This window comes from Scyliorhinus torazame, chromosome 8 (assembly GCF_047496885.1).
Source record: "Scyliorhinus torazame isolate Kashiwa2021f chromosome 8, sScyTor2.1, whole genome shotgun sequence".
In the NCBI taxonomy this organism is placed as follows: Eukaryota; Metazoa; Chordata; class Chondrichthyes; order Carcharhiniformes; family Scyliorhinidae; genus Scyliorhinus; species Scyliorhinus torazame.
Window position 1 is genome coordinate 56,646,692 of NC_092714.1, and position 16,371 is coordinate 56,663,062.

The following is a 16,371-nucleotide window of genomic DNA, read 5'->3' on the forward strand; positions in this document are numbered from 1 at the left end:
TGTAGGAGGAGGGGAGATGAAGGGAAGGAACAGGTTAGATAGACAGCACCTTCCTTGTTCATGAAGAGCTCAGTTTGGGTTTCACCAGGGTCACTCAGCTCCAGACCTCATTACAGCCTTGGTTCAAACATGGACAAAAGAGCTGAATGCCAGAGGTTAGGTGAGAGTGACTGTCCTTGACATCAAGGCAGCATTTGACCCGAGTATAGCATCAAGGAGCCCTAGCAAAATTGGAGTCAATGGGAATCAGGGGGGAAACTCTCCGCTGGTTGGAGTCATACCTGGCACAAAGCTCCAGGACATCACTGTAGGAGTTCCTCAGGGTAGTGTCCTAGGCCCAAACATCTTCAGCTGTCTCATCAAAGAGCTCCCTTCCATCATAAGGTCAGAAGTGGAGATGTTTGCAGATGACTGCACAATGTTCAGCACCATTCGCGACTCCTCGTACAATGAAACAGTCCATGTCCAAATGCAGCAAGACCTGGACAATATCCGGGCTTGGGCTGACAAGTGGCGTCACACAATTTTCAGGCAAATACCATCCCCTACAAGAGAGGATCTAACCATCACCCTAGGACATTTAAGGCATTACCAACACTGAATCCCCCATAGTCAACATCCTGGGAGGTACCATTGATCAAAAACTGAACTGGACTAGCTATATTAATACTGTAGCTACCAGGGCAGGTCAAAGGCTAGGAATTCTGTGATGGGTAACTCACCTCCTGACCCCCCAAAGCCTGTCAACCATCTAAAAGGCACAAGTCAGGAGTGTAATGGAATACGCTCTGTTATACTACTCTTTGGTAATATATTGTTACTCTTTGCTTCTTAATCCAGCATGATCTGATGGTGTGATTCTGAAGAAACCACCAATCTTTAACTTAAAGCAAAACTGATTTATTGAATAACGATTCATTAATATTGAGTTTGCACACTCCACAGAACTATAACTAGTAATCAAGTAATCTATATTAAAGTAATAACTAACTTAAACTACACGTGCTGAACTATGCTGCGATCTATCTCTCTTACACTCTACTGTCTAGAAGAGCCCCAAGATCCTCTGAGTTCTCATATTTGTAGTGGGAACTAGTGGTGCCTTCCAGTGGTTGTGTTACCCTGAGATGTAATAATTAACCTTTTACTTGTCTACATATATACAAATCATTACACGCTCCCCTTGCCTGGATGAGTGCAGCTCCAACAACACTCAAGAAGCTCGACACTATCCAGGACAAAGTAGTCTGCTTGATTGCTCCCCCTTCCACAAACATGCAAACCCTCCACCACCGACGAACAGTGGCAACTGTGTGTACCATCTACAACATTGACTGCAGTAGCTCACCAAGGTTCCTTCGGCAGCAGCTTCCAAACCCACAACCGCCAGTATCTAGAAGGACAAGAGCAGCAGATACCTGGGAACCCCACCAGCTGGAGGTTCCCCTCCAAGTCACTCACCAGCCTAACTTGGAAATATATCGGCTCTCCTTCATTGTCGCTGGGGCAAAACCCTGGAACTCCTCCCCTAACAGCAGTGTGGGGGTACCTACCCCTCAGGGACTGCAGCAGTTCAAGAAGACAGCTGACCAACACCTTCTGAAGGGCAACTAATATGGGCAATAAATGCTGGCCTAACTAGTGACGCCCACATCCCGTAAATTAATTAAAAAAAAGAATTAATCTGATTGTGATACCAGTCACAACAACGTATATTTGCGTAGAGAACAGGAGTATTACAATGCAAAGTATGACGTCAGGCCACATATAGGTATATTAGGTGACATGGCCAAAAGCTTGGTCATAGAGATCGGTTTTAAGAGTCTTAAATGGGGAAAGTGAGGTAGAGAAGAGGAGGGGTATAGAGAGAGAATTCCAGAGCTTGGGACCTGGGTAATGAAGGTATGGCCAGCTATTATAATTGGGCCATCCCAATTTCCCATTCACCATCAGCTCCACGCCTCACCTTCCTTTTGTCACTAACCATCACCATGTTTATTTGGCCACAATGAGAAAATAAAAGCCAACACAAATAGGCATTTCAAACCATTATTTAAAATTCATTCACAGAATGTGGCTGAAACTGGTGAGATGAGCATTTATAGCCCATCCCTAATTCCCCTTGAGGCAATGATTGGTTTGCTAATGCCAGCTGGCACCATGAAATTTTCTCATTTGTGGAATATAACTCAAGGGGGGGTGATGTGTTGGGTGTTCTGGATCACATACAGATCACCAACAGTTGAAGTAGTGCAACACTATTTTATTAAAAGGTTAACTATTTAAACATACTTGAACTGTGTGTAAATACGATACCAGCTTTAACTAAAGACCTTTGCCTTGTCCTAATCAGTTGATGCACTCAGCACATGGTGAATGTCTGTGTTGCAGGCTGTGAGCTCTGTCCTCCTAGCTAGCTGCTACTCGAATGAGCGGGAACTCTGATGTCCCCTGTCTTTATAGTGCGTGTGCTCTCACTGGTGATTGGCTGCGGTGTTGTGTATGTTGATTGGTCCCACTGTGTGTCCATCAGTGTGTGTCTGCACCATGATATACTGGTGTATATTATGACAGGGGGTGCATATAATTTAATGCTTTATTTGTTTTGTCTCCCCAGTTGGCAGGATAATTACCTGTTAAAAATATTCTACAAATACAGGGGTAAAATGGGTAAAACCTCTGCTGCTACCACATCTAATGTATCAGGAATCCTGGTGATCCTGCCTCATAATTTTCCATTCATTAAAATTAATAGATGTAAGGTCATGGACTGGGAATGCAGTTTCTCAATATGCGTTGCTGGTTTGAGGTAGGATAAACACAGCAAACTCTCCACCCTTAAAATAGAATATAAGCAAATGCAAAGTAATGAATTTTAAGCACACTCTTGCCAAATCAAGGGTGTGATCCAATGGGCATGGTGCGCCAGAAAAGCAGCTCTCCGTGGCGCAGTGTGGCTGATGAAAGCTGGGAGACCCCACTCCCAGGATCTACCCATCTCGCCACGTCGCGCGAGATCCAATGCGCATTGGGGATCACTTTTTGGCAAATCCGTATATTAGAGCGAGACCGCTAGTCTCACTCTAATGTGCAGATTCTCGAGGTACACGAGGCTTTGGGATTCATTCCCTTTGCCTCGGAGACCTTGGGCACGCACTATCCAGTACTGGTCCCCATAAACAGGGACCAGAAGGAATGGCACTTGTGGAGGTCTCCCCGGGTATTGAAGGCTCCCAATTGAATGCCCGTTGTGCAGTGTGGTGCCCTGGCACATCTGGTGCCACTTGGCACCTTGGATGTGCCACCTGGGTGCCAGCCTAGCACTGCCAGGCTGACATTTCTTGTGTGCTCGCAATCGGGCTGGGGGTCCCAGTGTTGGTGCTGGGACTTCCCATAGTGCAATGTGGGGGTGGGGGTGGGGAAAGAGGTCAGGGATTGTTTTGGGGGCCTCGGAAATCAGGGCACCATTGATGTCTCGCTACACTGGGGAGATCCAGTGAACAGAGCTCCCCACTGAACAAAACAGAGCTGTGTGCAGACTCAGACACGCGTTCCCCATTCAGGGCCCTTATACAATTTGTACAAAACATACAAAGTAGCAAAGATCAGTGGGAGACTAGAGGACTGGGAAATGTTTAGGGGGCAACAGAAAGCTACTAAAAAAGCTATAAAGAAGAGTAAGATAGATTATGAGAGTAAACTTGCTCAGAATATAAAAACAGATAGTAAAAATTTCTACAAATACATAAAACAAAAAAGAGTGGCTAAGGTAAATATTGGTCCTTTAGAGGATGAGAAGGGAGATTTAATAGTGGGAGATGAGGAAATGGCTGAGGAACTGAACAGGTTTTTTGGGTCGGTCTTCACAGTGGAAGACGCAAATAACATGCCAGTGACTGATGGAAATGAGGCTATGACAGGTGAGGACCTTGAGAGGATTGTTATCACCAAGGAGGTAGTGATGGGCAAGCTAATGGGGCTAAAGGTAGACAAGTCTCCTGGCCCTGATGGAATGCATCCCAGAGTGCTAAAAGAGATGGCTAGGGAAATTGCAAATGCACTAGTGATAATTTACCAAAATTCACTAGACTCTGGGGTGATCCCGGCGGATTGGAAATTAGCAAACGTGACACCACTGTTTAAAAAAGGAGGTAGGCAGAAAGCGGGTAATTATAGGCCAGTGAGCTTAACTTCAGTAGTAGGGAAGATGCTGGAATCTATCATCATGGAAGAAATAGCGAGGCATCCGGATGGAAATTGTCCCATTGGACAGACGCAGCCTGGGTTCATAAAGGGCAGGTCGTGCCCAACTAATTTAGTGGAATTTCTTGAGGACATTAACAGTGCGGTAGATAACGGGGAGCCAATGGATGTGGTATATCTGGATTTCCAGAAAGCCTTTGACAAGGTGCCACACAAAAAGTTGTTGCATAAGATAAAGATGCATGACATTAAGGGGAAATTAGTAGCATGGATAGAGGATTGGTTAATTAATAGAAAGCAAAGAGTGGGGATTAATGGGTGTTTCTCTGGTTGGCAATCAGTAGCTAGTGGTGTCCCTCAGGGATCAGTGTTGGGCCCACAACTGTTCACAATTTACATAGATGATTTGGAGTTGGGGACCAAGGGCAATGTGTCCAAGTTTGCAGACGACACTAAGATAAGTGGTAAAGCAAAAAGTGCAGAGGATACTGGAAGTCTGCAGAGGGATTTGGATAGGCTAAGTGAATGGGCTAGGGTCTGGCAGATGGAATACAATGTTGACAAATGTGAGGTTATCCATTTTGGTAGGAATAACAGCAAAAAGGGATTATTATTTAAATGATAAAATATTAAAACATACTGCTGTGCAGAGAGACCTGGGTGTGCTAGTGCATGAGTCGCAAAAAGTTGGTTTTCAGGTGCAACAGGTGATTAAGAAGGCAAATGGAATTTTGTCCTTCATTGCTAGAGGGATGGAGTTTAAGACTAGGGAGGTTCTGCTGCAATTGTATAAGGTGTTAGTGAGGCCACACCTGGAGTATTGTGTTCAGTTTTGGTCTCCTTACTTGAGAAAGGGCGTACTGGCACTGGAGGGTGTGCAGAGGAGATTCACTAGGTTAATCCCAGAGCTGAAGGGGTTGGATTACGAGGAGAGGTTGAGTAGGCTGGGACTGTACTCGTTGGAATTTAGAAGGATGAGGGGGGATCTTATAGAAACATATAAGATTATGAAGGGAATAGATAGGATAGATGCGGGCAGGTTGTTTCCACTGGCGGGTGAAAGCAGAACTAGGGGGCATAGCCTCAAAATAAGGGGAAGTAGATTTAGGACTGAGTTTAGGAGGAACCTCTTCACCCAAAGGGTTGTGAATCTATGGAATTCCTTGCCCAGTGAAGCAGTAGAGGCTCCTTCATTAAATGTTTTTAAGATAAAGATAGATAGTTTTTTGAAGAATAAAGGGATTAAGGGTTATGGTGTTCGTGCCGGAAAGTGGAGCTGAGTCCACAAAAGATCAGCCATGATCTCATTGAATGGTGGAGCAGGCTCGAGGGGCCAGATGGCCTACTCCTGCTCCTAGTTCTTATGTTTTTATGTGTCACGTTGAATAGCCATGTGTTTCTTGGCACTGTGAGCGCCGGGAAACATGCGGCTAAACTCACCCGGTCGGGGACTTTGTTCCCTTTTTGGAGAATCGCGCCCCAAAGGTAAGTTGGAAAAATCATGGTGCTCTCCTTAACTGTGTTCAGCTTTCAATTTAGAGAATAATGGAATGATGTAACACAGGAGGCTATTGGACCCATCGAGCCTGTACTAGATAGACAGCAGCATGAAAGACTATTATATGTACTTTAGCTGACATAACCCTTTGTAATGCTTCTAGCTTTTTATATACTGGTATTAAATGACAGGTTAATATACAAAAACATATCTTTTATTTGAATGAGACTGTCATTGTCTAAATTACCATTAAATCATAAGAAATCTGGTCAGCTGACTCCAAATTTTTATTTTTATTAATTTTTACGGGATGTGGGCTTTGCTGGCTAGACCAGCATTTGTTGCCCATACCTAATTTCCCTTGAGAAAGTGACTTCTTGAGTCCATGTGGTGTAGAAACACCCACAGTGCTATTAGGGAGGGAGTTCCAGGATTGTGATCCAGTGACAGTGACAAAATGGTGATATATTTCCAAGTCAGGGTGGTGAGTGATTTGGAGGGGAACCTCCAGATGGTGGGGTTCCCCGGTATCTGTTGCCCTCGTTCTTCCAGATGGTAGTGGTTGTGGGTTTGGAAGACGCTGCCTAAGGAGCCTTGGCGTGTTCCTGCAGTGCACCTTGTAGATGGTGCACACTGCTTAAATTAGAAACAAATAATTTATCAAATATATTCTATTTTGAAAAGAACATTTGGGATGATAATTACCATACCGGATAGAGTCAGAGTCTTGGAAGCAATGGCCAGCTGAAACAAGCCAACGATTTGAAACAATGGTTGCTCCACATATATGTCCGTACATTCCCATCTGTAGGCTAACTTGCCACGGCCATTTCCCTTTCTTGGCGTTTTCACCCCCAACTATTTTTGTTTTCTTGATTGGACTTATTCCACATCCTGAAACAGATTTGGAGACTTATATTTTCTATTTGCATTACATTACACCAATTTAACTGAATCAAAATAGAAGATGACAAAAAAATAACCTCTTTCATATTGGGTTCAACGATTTCTGTTCAATTTCATCCCAATAAAGCCAAGGAACATGTGTAATAGGGGACTGTATACATATCTTTACCATTGTAGTTAATAACATTCAAGAACTTGTCAATAAGGACTGGGGAGTCCTGTGTACCAGAATTGACTATCCTGATACATACTTAGCACGTATCGATACTGACTTCGAGCCATAAACACAACTTAGGTTACAACTAAGAATGTTATTCCCCTCTAGTACATCAGTGCAATTATAATGGGCCTATAACAATGCCCCTATGCTAGGAACATAGAACAAATACATGTAAACATAACTAATGCAACTTATCTCTTGTAACTTTAGTGGATGAGCCGTAGAAAGCCTGCAAAATTGGAGCAAACACTTTTCATGCTGTTTTCCCAGGATTTCTGTGACTCTCCCATTGAGATTATGGTGAAAGAGTGTGACAGCCCACATGGAAATTCACCCTTCATCGTCAAATATTAATTTACGTCTTTATGCAAAACATGCAGAAAATGTAGCATTTTGTGCGTGTCACAATGTTCGGATTATTGCATGCAGGTGCAAAGGAAGGCAAATTCATAGCAAGGGGATTTGAATACAGAATGAAATATATCTTTCTACAGTTGTATAGAATCTTGGTGAGATCTCACCAGTAGGATTGTGTATAATTTTGGTCCCCTTATCTAAGAAAGGATATACTTGTCACAGAGGAAGTGCAATGGAGGTTCACCAGACTAACCCCTGGGATGGCGGGATTGTTTTATGTGGAGAGATTGAGAAACTGGGACTCCAGAGTTCTGTGTTCTCCAGAGTTTTAAAGACTAAGAGGTGATCTCATTAAAACGTACAAAATTCTTAGCGACTGATAGGTGAATGTAGATAGAACGGTTCCCTTGTCTGGTGAGTCTAACACCAGGGGACAAAATCCCAGAAGAATGGGTAGGTCATTTAAGATTGAGATGAGGAGAAATTTCTTCACTCAGAGGCTAGTGAATCTTAGGAATTCTCTACCCCAGACAGCTGTGGAAGCTCAGTTTTTGAGCATGTTCAAGAAAGAAATGAATAGATTTCTGGATACTATTAACATCAAGAGATACGGAGGAAGTGCAGAAAGTGCCGCTGGGTTAGATGGTCAGCTATGATTTAATTGAACGGTGGAGCAGATTTGATGGGCTGAATGGCCTTCTCCTGTTCCTAGGTTGTAGACCCATTTATAATCCTTATAGATTTTATCTTTTCTCTGACCATCTTGCTGTTGTTATACTGGAAGAGGTTTTAACTTAACTTCAGCTGCTACCGTTTCGATACATTTCTGCAATTTCTAATATTCACTCCCTTTCACTTTTTTGTCTGTGGGATCCGTTTAGCATTAAGTGTGTTTGATTTGAACTTAAATGTACTGATTGTCTTTATCCAAGGCAGGCATGTTTCTCCTGTGCAGATAGCAATAAGAAATAAAAGGATGAAATTGCCAGTCAGGTGAATCGCCCCCACTGCTTGTGCCAAGGACAATCCATATAGATTCTGCCCATCTTATAAAACATGACCTATTTTGCTTCTTTTTTAAAAAACGTTACTGATTATCTACTTGTTCCTTACCGATTACAAAGTGTGGTGCAAATTGCCTCAAAGCAATGATCTATCTATTCAATCCCGTATGGTCAACAATTGGAGATAGAAATTGATTTTAGTTGAGCAGGATGATTATACCTGCCCTTTTCATAGTGTTTTAGCTATATTACCCACAGTAATCTATTTACTGCATGTCAGGTGACCCAGCTGATGATTATACATCCATTTGTTCCAGGTTGCAGAAATCAAAATGCTTACTTATCATTCCCTTTAGAAAAAAATCAATGGTGCTTTATAATCTTAAAGAACATTATAATATATTTTAAACAGTCTGGATTAAGATCCACAGCCATTCTGATTTTATTGCACAGTTGTACCCCTTGGTTTTAGCTTTCAAGAACACAAATTGCATAATCTCTGAAGTTGGTTATGAAGTCTAAATTAAATCTCTCACTACTATGAGTTTTCTCAAAAGGGGTGCAGGTCGTAAGGTGTTATGATAAAGTGGAATATGAAACTTTTTTTTTTAATTTAGCGTGCCCAATTCATTTCTTCCAATTAAGGAGCCATGCTCCGCGGCTCGCTGGCGGCGGTATTGAGGTTTGCACCCCACCCTGGTGGGCCCATGTAAAACCGTAATTTGCATGGATTTAATTATCATTAGCAGGTTGGACACTTCATGCTCCACCCCTCCTTGATGCTCCGCCCCTCTTAGGTAGAAGTCACGCGGGGGCGAATTGGTGCAAGTATTTACAAACGGGGCCTGGGCGCAAATTATTGTTGAGGGAGAGCGAGGCAGTAAGAGAACTCTCAAAAATGTCAGGCTTGCTGAGGGGTGGCTGCCTGGGCTGGTAGGTGATGTGTTGGGTGTTCTGGATCACATACAGGTCACCAACATTTGAAATGGTGCAACACTATTTTATTGAATCATTAACTGTTTAAACATACTCAGACTGTGGGTAAATACGATACTAGCTTTAACGAAAGACCTTTGCCTTGTCCTAACCAGTCGATGCACTCAGCACATGGTGAATGTCTGTGTTGCAGGCTGTGAGCTCTGTCCTCCTAGCTCGCTGCAACTCGAATGAGCGGGAACTCTGATGCCCCCTGTCTTTATAGTGCGTGTGCTCTCACTGGTGATTGGCTGCGGTGTTGTGTATGTTGATTGGTCCCACTGTGTGTCCATCAGTGTGTGTCTGCACCATGATATACTGGTGTATATTATGGCAGTGGGGGGCCCTGGGAAATGACTTAATGCAAGTCCATGGACTTGAGATGTCTCCCTTGGGATCGGAATGACCTGGTTCAGACTGCCGATGCTGCATTATGTAATTAAAAACACCTCTTTGGTGCTACTTACAGGCCCCTGGCTGTTCACATGCTGGCTGCTCACCCTGTCTTGTAAATGTTTAGAAAGCCTCTGGTCATCTGGGAGCCCACCCAGGCCGCCATTCAGAAAAGCTCAGACCTCAACTGAATCATCAACGGGATGGGCAGGGCCTTGCTTAATTACCAGCACACCAGGTGCTGCCACTCCGTAGTGCAGTCATTAGAAGTACAGTCGCATTGCAGGGGAGGCAGAGAATATCAGAGCTCACCCCAAACAAAGGACACTTGCCTTTGGTACCCTCTCTGGCACACTGTCCCACTCAGGGCAGAACCCTCACAAGTGATACTATCAGCTAACCCACCCCTCAAGACCACCATCTTTCTCCAAGCTCTGCTTGTGCTCCGCACCCCTGCTCCCATCCATCCTGTCCCCGGACAGGAAACCTGACCAGCTCTCCTCACAACTTATGTGTTACACCCAGGCCCCACATCACACTGCAGCTAAGGTCCCAGCAAACCCACAATACCGAGGCCCCACATCACACTGCAGCTAAGGTCCCAGCAAACCCACACTTCCTTCGCTCACCCCATCTGTCTGACCTGCCCACACACAACCCTCTAAGCATGGTTGCACACGGTGACCTTCTACATGGCACAACCAGTTGCCACCCTGCTGGTGGATTAACACACGGCCTACCCAGTGAGGAAAACCTCAGTAGATTCCAATGGAGGAAACAGGACAGGGGCCACAAAGCCTATCGCTGACATGAGTTGCAGCAGCCAGTGGTACCCGTTGACAGGGAAGGGTAGTGAGGATAGAGGATCCCCATATCACAAGTCTGGTGGCACTCATTGATGGGGACAGGGGTGCAGTGTGGATGCCAACATATCGAGGGGGTCGGGTGTGGGGGGAGGGAACATGTTGAGGGTGACTTTGCAGTACAACTCAGGGTGACCATGTAACCAGGTGACTTTGAATGGTCAAGAGATCTTACAAACGTTTCTGTCTCTTTTCCCCTCCCCAGCTGCATGAAATGAATTTCAGATTACAGCCAGGAATGTTTGCTATCTACCTGGCCGCTGCTGCTGTTGGCGGCATGGTGCCATAATAGGCCATTGGCGGTTCTCCCCAGTCTCTGCGTGGGTTTCCTCCGGGTGCTCCAGTTTCCACCCACAGTCCAAAGATGCACAGGTTAGGTGGATTGGTCATGCTAAATTGCCCTTAGTGTCCAAAAAAGGTTAGGTGGGGTTACTGGGATACGGGGATAGGTTGGAAGTGAGGGCTCAAATGTGGTGTTCTTTCCAACGGCTGGTACAGACACGATGGGCAGAATGGCCTCCTTCTGCACTGTAAATTCTGTGAAAATACTTTTTTTTTTAAAAATACAAGGTGGTCTCACACTTGGTCTCTGCCCTGCCACTTCTCTCAGAGGGTGACACCAGGTGGGCCATTCATAAGTCATGGGGGCCCGGCCCTCCCCATCCTCCAGCCTATCCCACACATTCCTCACCTTCCCTGGCACATCCTCTACACCCAGTCCCAGCCCACCCCTAATACCCATCAGACATAGATAGAGTCAGGTCAGACTGTTAGTGCAGAAGTGTTTAATGCTAAGTATATACACTGTTGTGCCCTAACTATTATCTATGTGTTATGTCCATGACAACTCAAGTATTATCTTATGGACTTCCGGTTGCAGGTATATTCGCGGGTATACTCAAGTATTATCTTATGCACGATTCGGCAGCTCCCGCTATCACCGACTTTCGGGCTCTTTAGAGGAGCCCCAACGGAAATTTTTTTGAAGACAACCCTGGGGAAGGGAAGAGCGAGGTTCCCCATCAACTTTTATGGACCGGACCAGAAGTGAAACGGCCAAAAAAGCAGCATTGGAGCAGCGGGAGAAGTGAGGGAAGAAAAACAAAATGGCGGAGGCCGGGGACAAAGCGGAGTGCGGGCCGGAGCTGCAGGAGTTCATCAAGCGCTGCTTCGAGGAGCTGTGGAAGGAGATGCTGGCACCTATGTTGTCGGCGATTGAAGGACTAGGGATGACCCAGAAGGCCCACGAGGTAAAGATCCAGGAGGTGCAGAAAAGAGTCAGTGAGAATGAGGACGAGATCTTAGGCCTGGCGGTGAGAGTGGAGGAGCACGAGGCGCTGCACAAGAGGTGGGCGGGAAGACTCGATCAGGGGTAACCACCGGTTTGTCCCGGGGAGGATGGACGGGGGGGTTTCAGAGCTGGCATCGGGCGGGGATTAGAAGAATGGGCAACCTGTTCATTGATAGGACGTTTGCGAGCCTAGGGGCACTGGAGGAGAAGTTTGAGATACCCCCGGGAAATGCTTTCAGATACATGCAGGTGAGGGGGTTTGTGAGGCGGCAGGTGAGGGAATTCCCGTTGCTCCCGGCACAGGAAATTCAAGACAGGGTGATCTCGGGTGTATGGGTCAGGGAGGGCAAGGTGTCGCCAATATACCAGGAGATGAAAGAAGAGGGGGAAGCACTGGTAGAGGAGCTGAAGGGTAAATGGGAGGAGGAGCTGGGGGAGGAGATCGAGGAGGGGTTATGGGCTGATGCCCTAGGTAGGGTTAATTCCTCCTCCTCGTGTGCCAGGCTCAGCCTGATACAATTTAAGGTTCACAGAGCGCACTTGACAGGGGCGAGGTTGAGTAGGTTCTTTGGGGTAGAGGACAGATGTGGAAGGTGCTCAGGGAGTCCGGCGAACCATGTCCATATGTTTTGGTCATGCCCGGCACTGGAGGGGTTCTGGAGAGGAGTGGCGGGAGCAATATCTCAGGTGGTGAAAGTCCGGATCAAGCCAAGCTGGGGGCTAACAATATTTGGAGTAGTGGACGAGCCGGGAGTGCAGGAGGCGAAAGAGGCCGGCATTCTGGCCTTTGCGTCCCTAGTAGCCCGGCGAAGGATCTTGCTAAAGTGGAAGGAGGCGAACCCCCCCAGCGTGGAGGCCTGGATAAACGACATGGCTGGGTTCATTAAGCTGGAGAGGCTAAAGTTTGCTTTGAGAGTGTCTGCGCAGGGGTTCTACAGGCGGTGGCAACCGTTCCTAGACTATCTCGCGGAGCGTTAGAGGAAGGTCGGTCAGCAGCAGCAGCAACCCGGGGGGGGGGGTGGGGGGGGGGGGGGGAAGAGACGTCCTGTGAGAGGGGGGGGCCTTGCCTGGGGGGTGGTTGAGCAAGAGAAAACATGAAGGATTTGGGAAACTGGCACGTGCGGGAGAGAGCCAGTGTACAAAGCTATGTAACATATCGCTTTACCATGTATATATCTTGCTATGTGTGATTTCTTGCTATTTTGTTATGGGGGGGGGGGGGGTTATTGTTTGTAAGGGTGAAAAATTGTGTGAAAAAACTTTAATAAATATATATATATTTTTAAAAAGTATTATCTTATCTTACGTGGCCAACACAGAAAGCACATCAGAAGTGGAAGCGACCTACTGCGTGTCTCGCCCTGTTGACCTGTAATGCCCTTGGCGACCATCTTCTGGAGGGCCTGGACCTGGATGGGCCAGCTGACTTCCAGGTGTCACATGTGATGACATGCCACCCTGTTCTGTCTGCTGCCCATGAGGTTTGCCAGTGTCACTTGGGGGGCGGGGGGGGGGGGGGGGGGGGGGGGGGGGGAGAATTCAGAAGGGTTGAAGTGATCAAGCACCTCCCTTGCAGGAGGCACCAGCATGAGCCCCATCACTTCCTCTTCCCTCGGGCTGCTCGATGGCCCCCGGGCTACTCCATGGGCGGAGATCTGGCTGGAATGAGCTCTTGAGGCTCTGCCGTCCCTCGGTCATGGGCATTGCTGCCTCAAACATGGGCCTCACTGCCTTGGTCATGGTGTCTGTGGCTGTGGCATGGGCCTCTGTGGCTGGCTACGGTCACTCAGCACCCAGCCAATGCGATTGATGCCCTCAGCCATGACACTTTGTGAATACGCCAAGCTCTGTCAGGCTGCAGCAATGTCCATGTGGGCCTGAGATATGTCTGCCTGTGACTGGGCTCTCCTGTCCTGCGCCTCAGCCATCGAGCGCACACTGTGCCCTAAGCCTTGGATGTCTTGACCATGGCTCTTACTTCTTTCCGCTTGCACTGTGGACCCCATCCATTCAGTATTGCCCTGGGTACCACACGCTGTCAGAAACATCTCCAGTGCCTGAAGGTGTTGGGACTCTGGAATGTTGCTGACATCCATTCCTGTAAATCCTGGCTGCGTCGGCATCTCTATCAGTGATGGGATTCTACTTTCCAGAAGTGCGGCACCTGTCTGGGCTACAGCTGTTTCTTGGGATCAGGCAGTCCTCCGACTGTCTCCACCTGCAACGTGTCTGCAGTGAGCACCAGAAGGTGACCCAGGAGCCTCGTCACTAAAATGCCCCATCAAGGTAATAGTCTTTGTGATGGTGGAGGATGCAGGTGACAGCAGTGCCAAAAGGTTGGTGTCTTCCCCGGACTGGTGCTCCAGGTTGTGCTGGAGATGCGGCCGGGGGGGACAGTAACCCCGGATGGCCCGGTCTCATCTGATATTGGTCCCGCAAGACAAAAGGCATGGTGAGACCTTGGGAAGGAGTGGTCTGGAGGATTGGTGACTCACTTCCTTTAGGGACATCAACATTGCATTGAATGCTCACTTGTTCGCCGCATGCTGATCTCCGTGTCAGCCACTGCCCTCTCCTCGGCTAAGGTGTGGATCCACAGTTCAGGGATATCCCTTCCAGTCATTTGACACCCGTGCCTATTATGGGCCGCCTAATCCTAGGGGACACCGAAAGGACATAGTGAGACCTTGGGAGGCATGTTCTACAGGGGGGTCTGTAGTTGGTGGCATGCGTGTGCAAGGCTCCTGGCCAAAGAGGACAATACATTTGTTAAGGTTTGGTGGAGGGTGGGTTGTAAGGGAGATGCAAGCAGATGGGGTGTGGTTGGCCTTTAGGGGATTGGGGGGGGGGGTGTGAGGAGTGAGGGATGGGAGTGATGCCAGAGGCACAGAGGTGGTGACTTACCCATGCTGCCCGGAGGTCATTCATCTAGTTGCAGCACTAGGTTCCAGTCCTTCGAGTAAAGCTGGCAGCACTAACGACCTCTGTCACTTCCTCCCAGGCATTGTTCACAGTGGCTGGTTTGAGTCTGCCCCCACCCGGGGGAAGAGATTATCTCTCTTCTCCTCCACAGCATTCAATTCATGAGGGCAGAGTGCTAGCCCATTTTCACGTCCTGAATCGCTGAATGAACCCCGTGCTATTCAGTTCCGCTGGGAACACTTAGGGCTGGATTCTCAGATTTTTAGGTTATGTCCTAAGGAAGAGGGATTAAGTTTTACAATGAAAATGTCGGCGGCTCCCCTGCACTGATGCTCCGTCCGGTGGGGGCTCACAGCACCGCCAGATAAAACTCCCGGTGTTCCCGACATCAACTGCCAGAGAATGGCCGGGTCCAAGGCCGCGCATGCGCACAGCGACGACCTGCAGCTGTCCCAACATGGTGCCGACCGCGCACGGACCCAGCTGGCCAAATAGTGTCCTCTGGAACCCCGTCAGCACTCCCGGACCACCCCCCACCAATCTCCGAAGCCCCCCCCATGCCAACAGCATGACCCCCCCAACCCAACTGTGGCGGCACTGGACACATTCCGCAGCCACCACACCAGGGTTGCGAAAACTCAGACCACATGCGACTCGTGCGGTGGCGAACTCGGCCCATCGGGGATGGAGCATCGGGGGAAGGCCTCAAAGCGACACACTGACGCCGTCGCTCCTGGATGACGCTGATGTGGAGGGGGCATGGCATCGGAAAAACGGCGCTGCCCCCGATTCAGTTGCAAACGGGGATTCTCCGCCCGATCACCGGATACGATTTCAGCGTCGGGCAACGGAGAATCCCGCCCTTAGTCTCCCAAACGGAGAATCCCGGCCAGGCATAACTGATGTCGTGAGGAAAGCTGTTATGACATAAAGCAAACTATTTTGGATAGCATAGCGAATAAATTCTCTGCAGATATTATTCGCTACAAGGGGTTATAAAAATGTGTCCAACAAAATTATGACGATGTGTGATCACACTTTACCTTGTATCACATTCACAGTTTACCTCAACATACCACAGCCTGATTCATCTGATCCATCCATGCAATCCCTTCTCCCATCACACTCTGGGTTAATCTTGTTCACACATTTTCCATTATGGCACTTATATGATGACAAAGAACAGCCTTTATGCACCAAAGGAAAGATTGCTGATGAATGAGAAATGGCACAGTTCAAAGTATTAGTAACCGATAGGTATTTTTCATGAAATGCAAAAAAAGTTTCTGCAGAGCTTTTATAGGGACATCCCAGCATCACATACAAACTCCTCAAATACACAAAATATTTGTCACACACAAATTCAATGAAAACGCAGTTCAATAGCTACATCTACAGGGAAACTCAGAAACATCAGCCACAAGGAAAATCTTTAAATTTGCCTGCAAGTCAACAGGAATTGTTTCAACGTGAAGTAACTTTTCCTACAAATTCAATAAAACATTCCTGCCATCTATCATTTATACAGTAATTATTAATCTAGTTGTGAATAAATCAGTGCATTGAGTCATGACTACAGTACAGCTCTCCACACTACCTGCTAGAGTAAATAAATGGAAACTCTGGCTGCTTGCAGCCAATAACATTATTTTACACCACCCTATTCGGTATCAGCAGTTCTTTTGTACAGTCTCAGCAATCTTCGTGCTCATACAAGAACCTACTCTTATATCCAGAAA

General features: G+C 47.2%; 1 protein-coding gene across 2 annotated transcripts in view; it reads right to left on the reverse strand.

Moving 5' to 3' along the window:
• The window catches only part of LOC140427857 (suppressor of tumorigenicity 14 protein homolog), a 100,218-nt gene that overhangs the window by 24,145 nt on the left and 59,702 nt on the right, over nucleotides 1–16,371 (reverse strand). For both annotated transcript variants that reach the window (XM_072513650.1, XM_072513649.1), the window contains exons 14-15: nucleotides 15,709–15,843; nucleotides 6,412–6,595 (exon numbers count right to left, since the gene is read on the reverse strand). In XM_072513650.1, coding sequence (XP_072369751.1) covers nucleotides 6,412–6,595; nucleotides 15,709–15,843 — 319 coding nt within the window. The remainder of the gene's footprint in view (nucleotides 1–6,411; nucleotides 6,596–15,708; nucleotides 15,844–16,371) is intronic.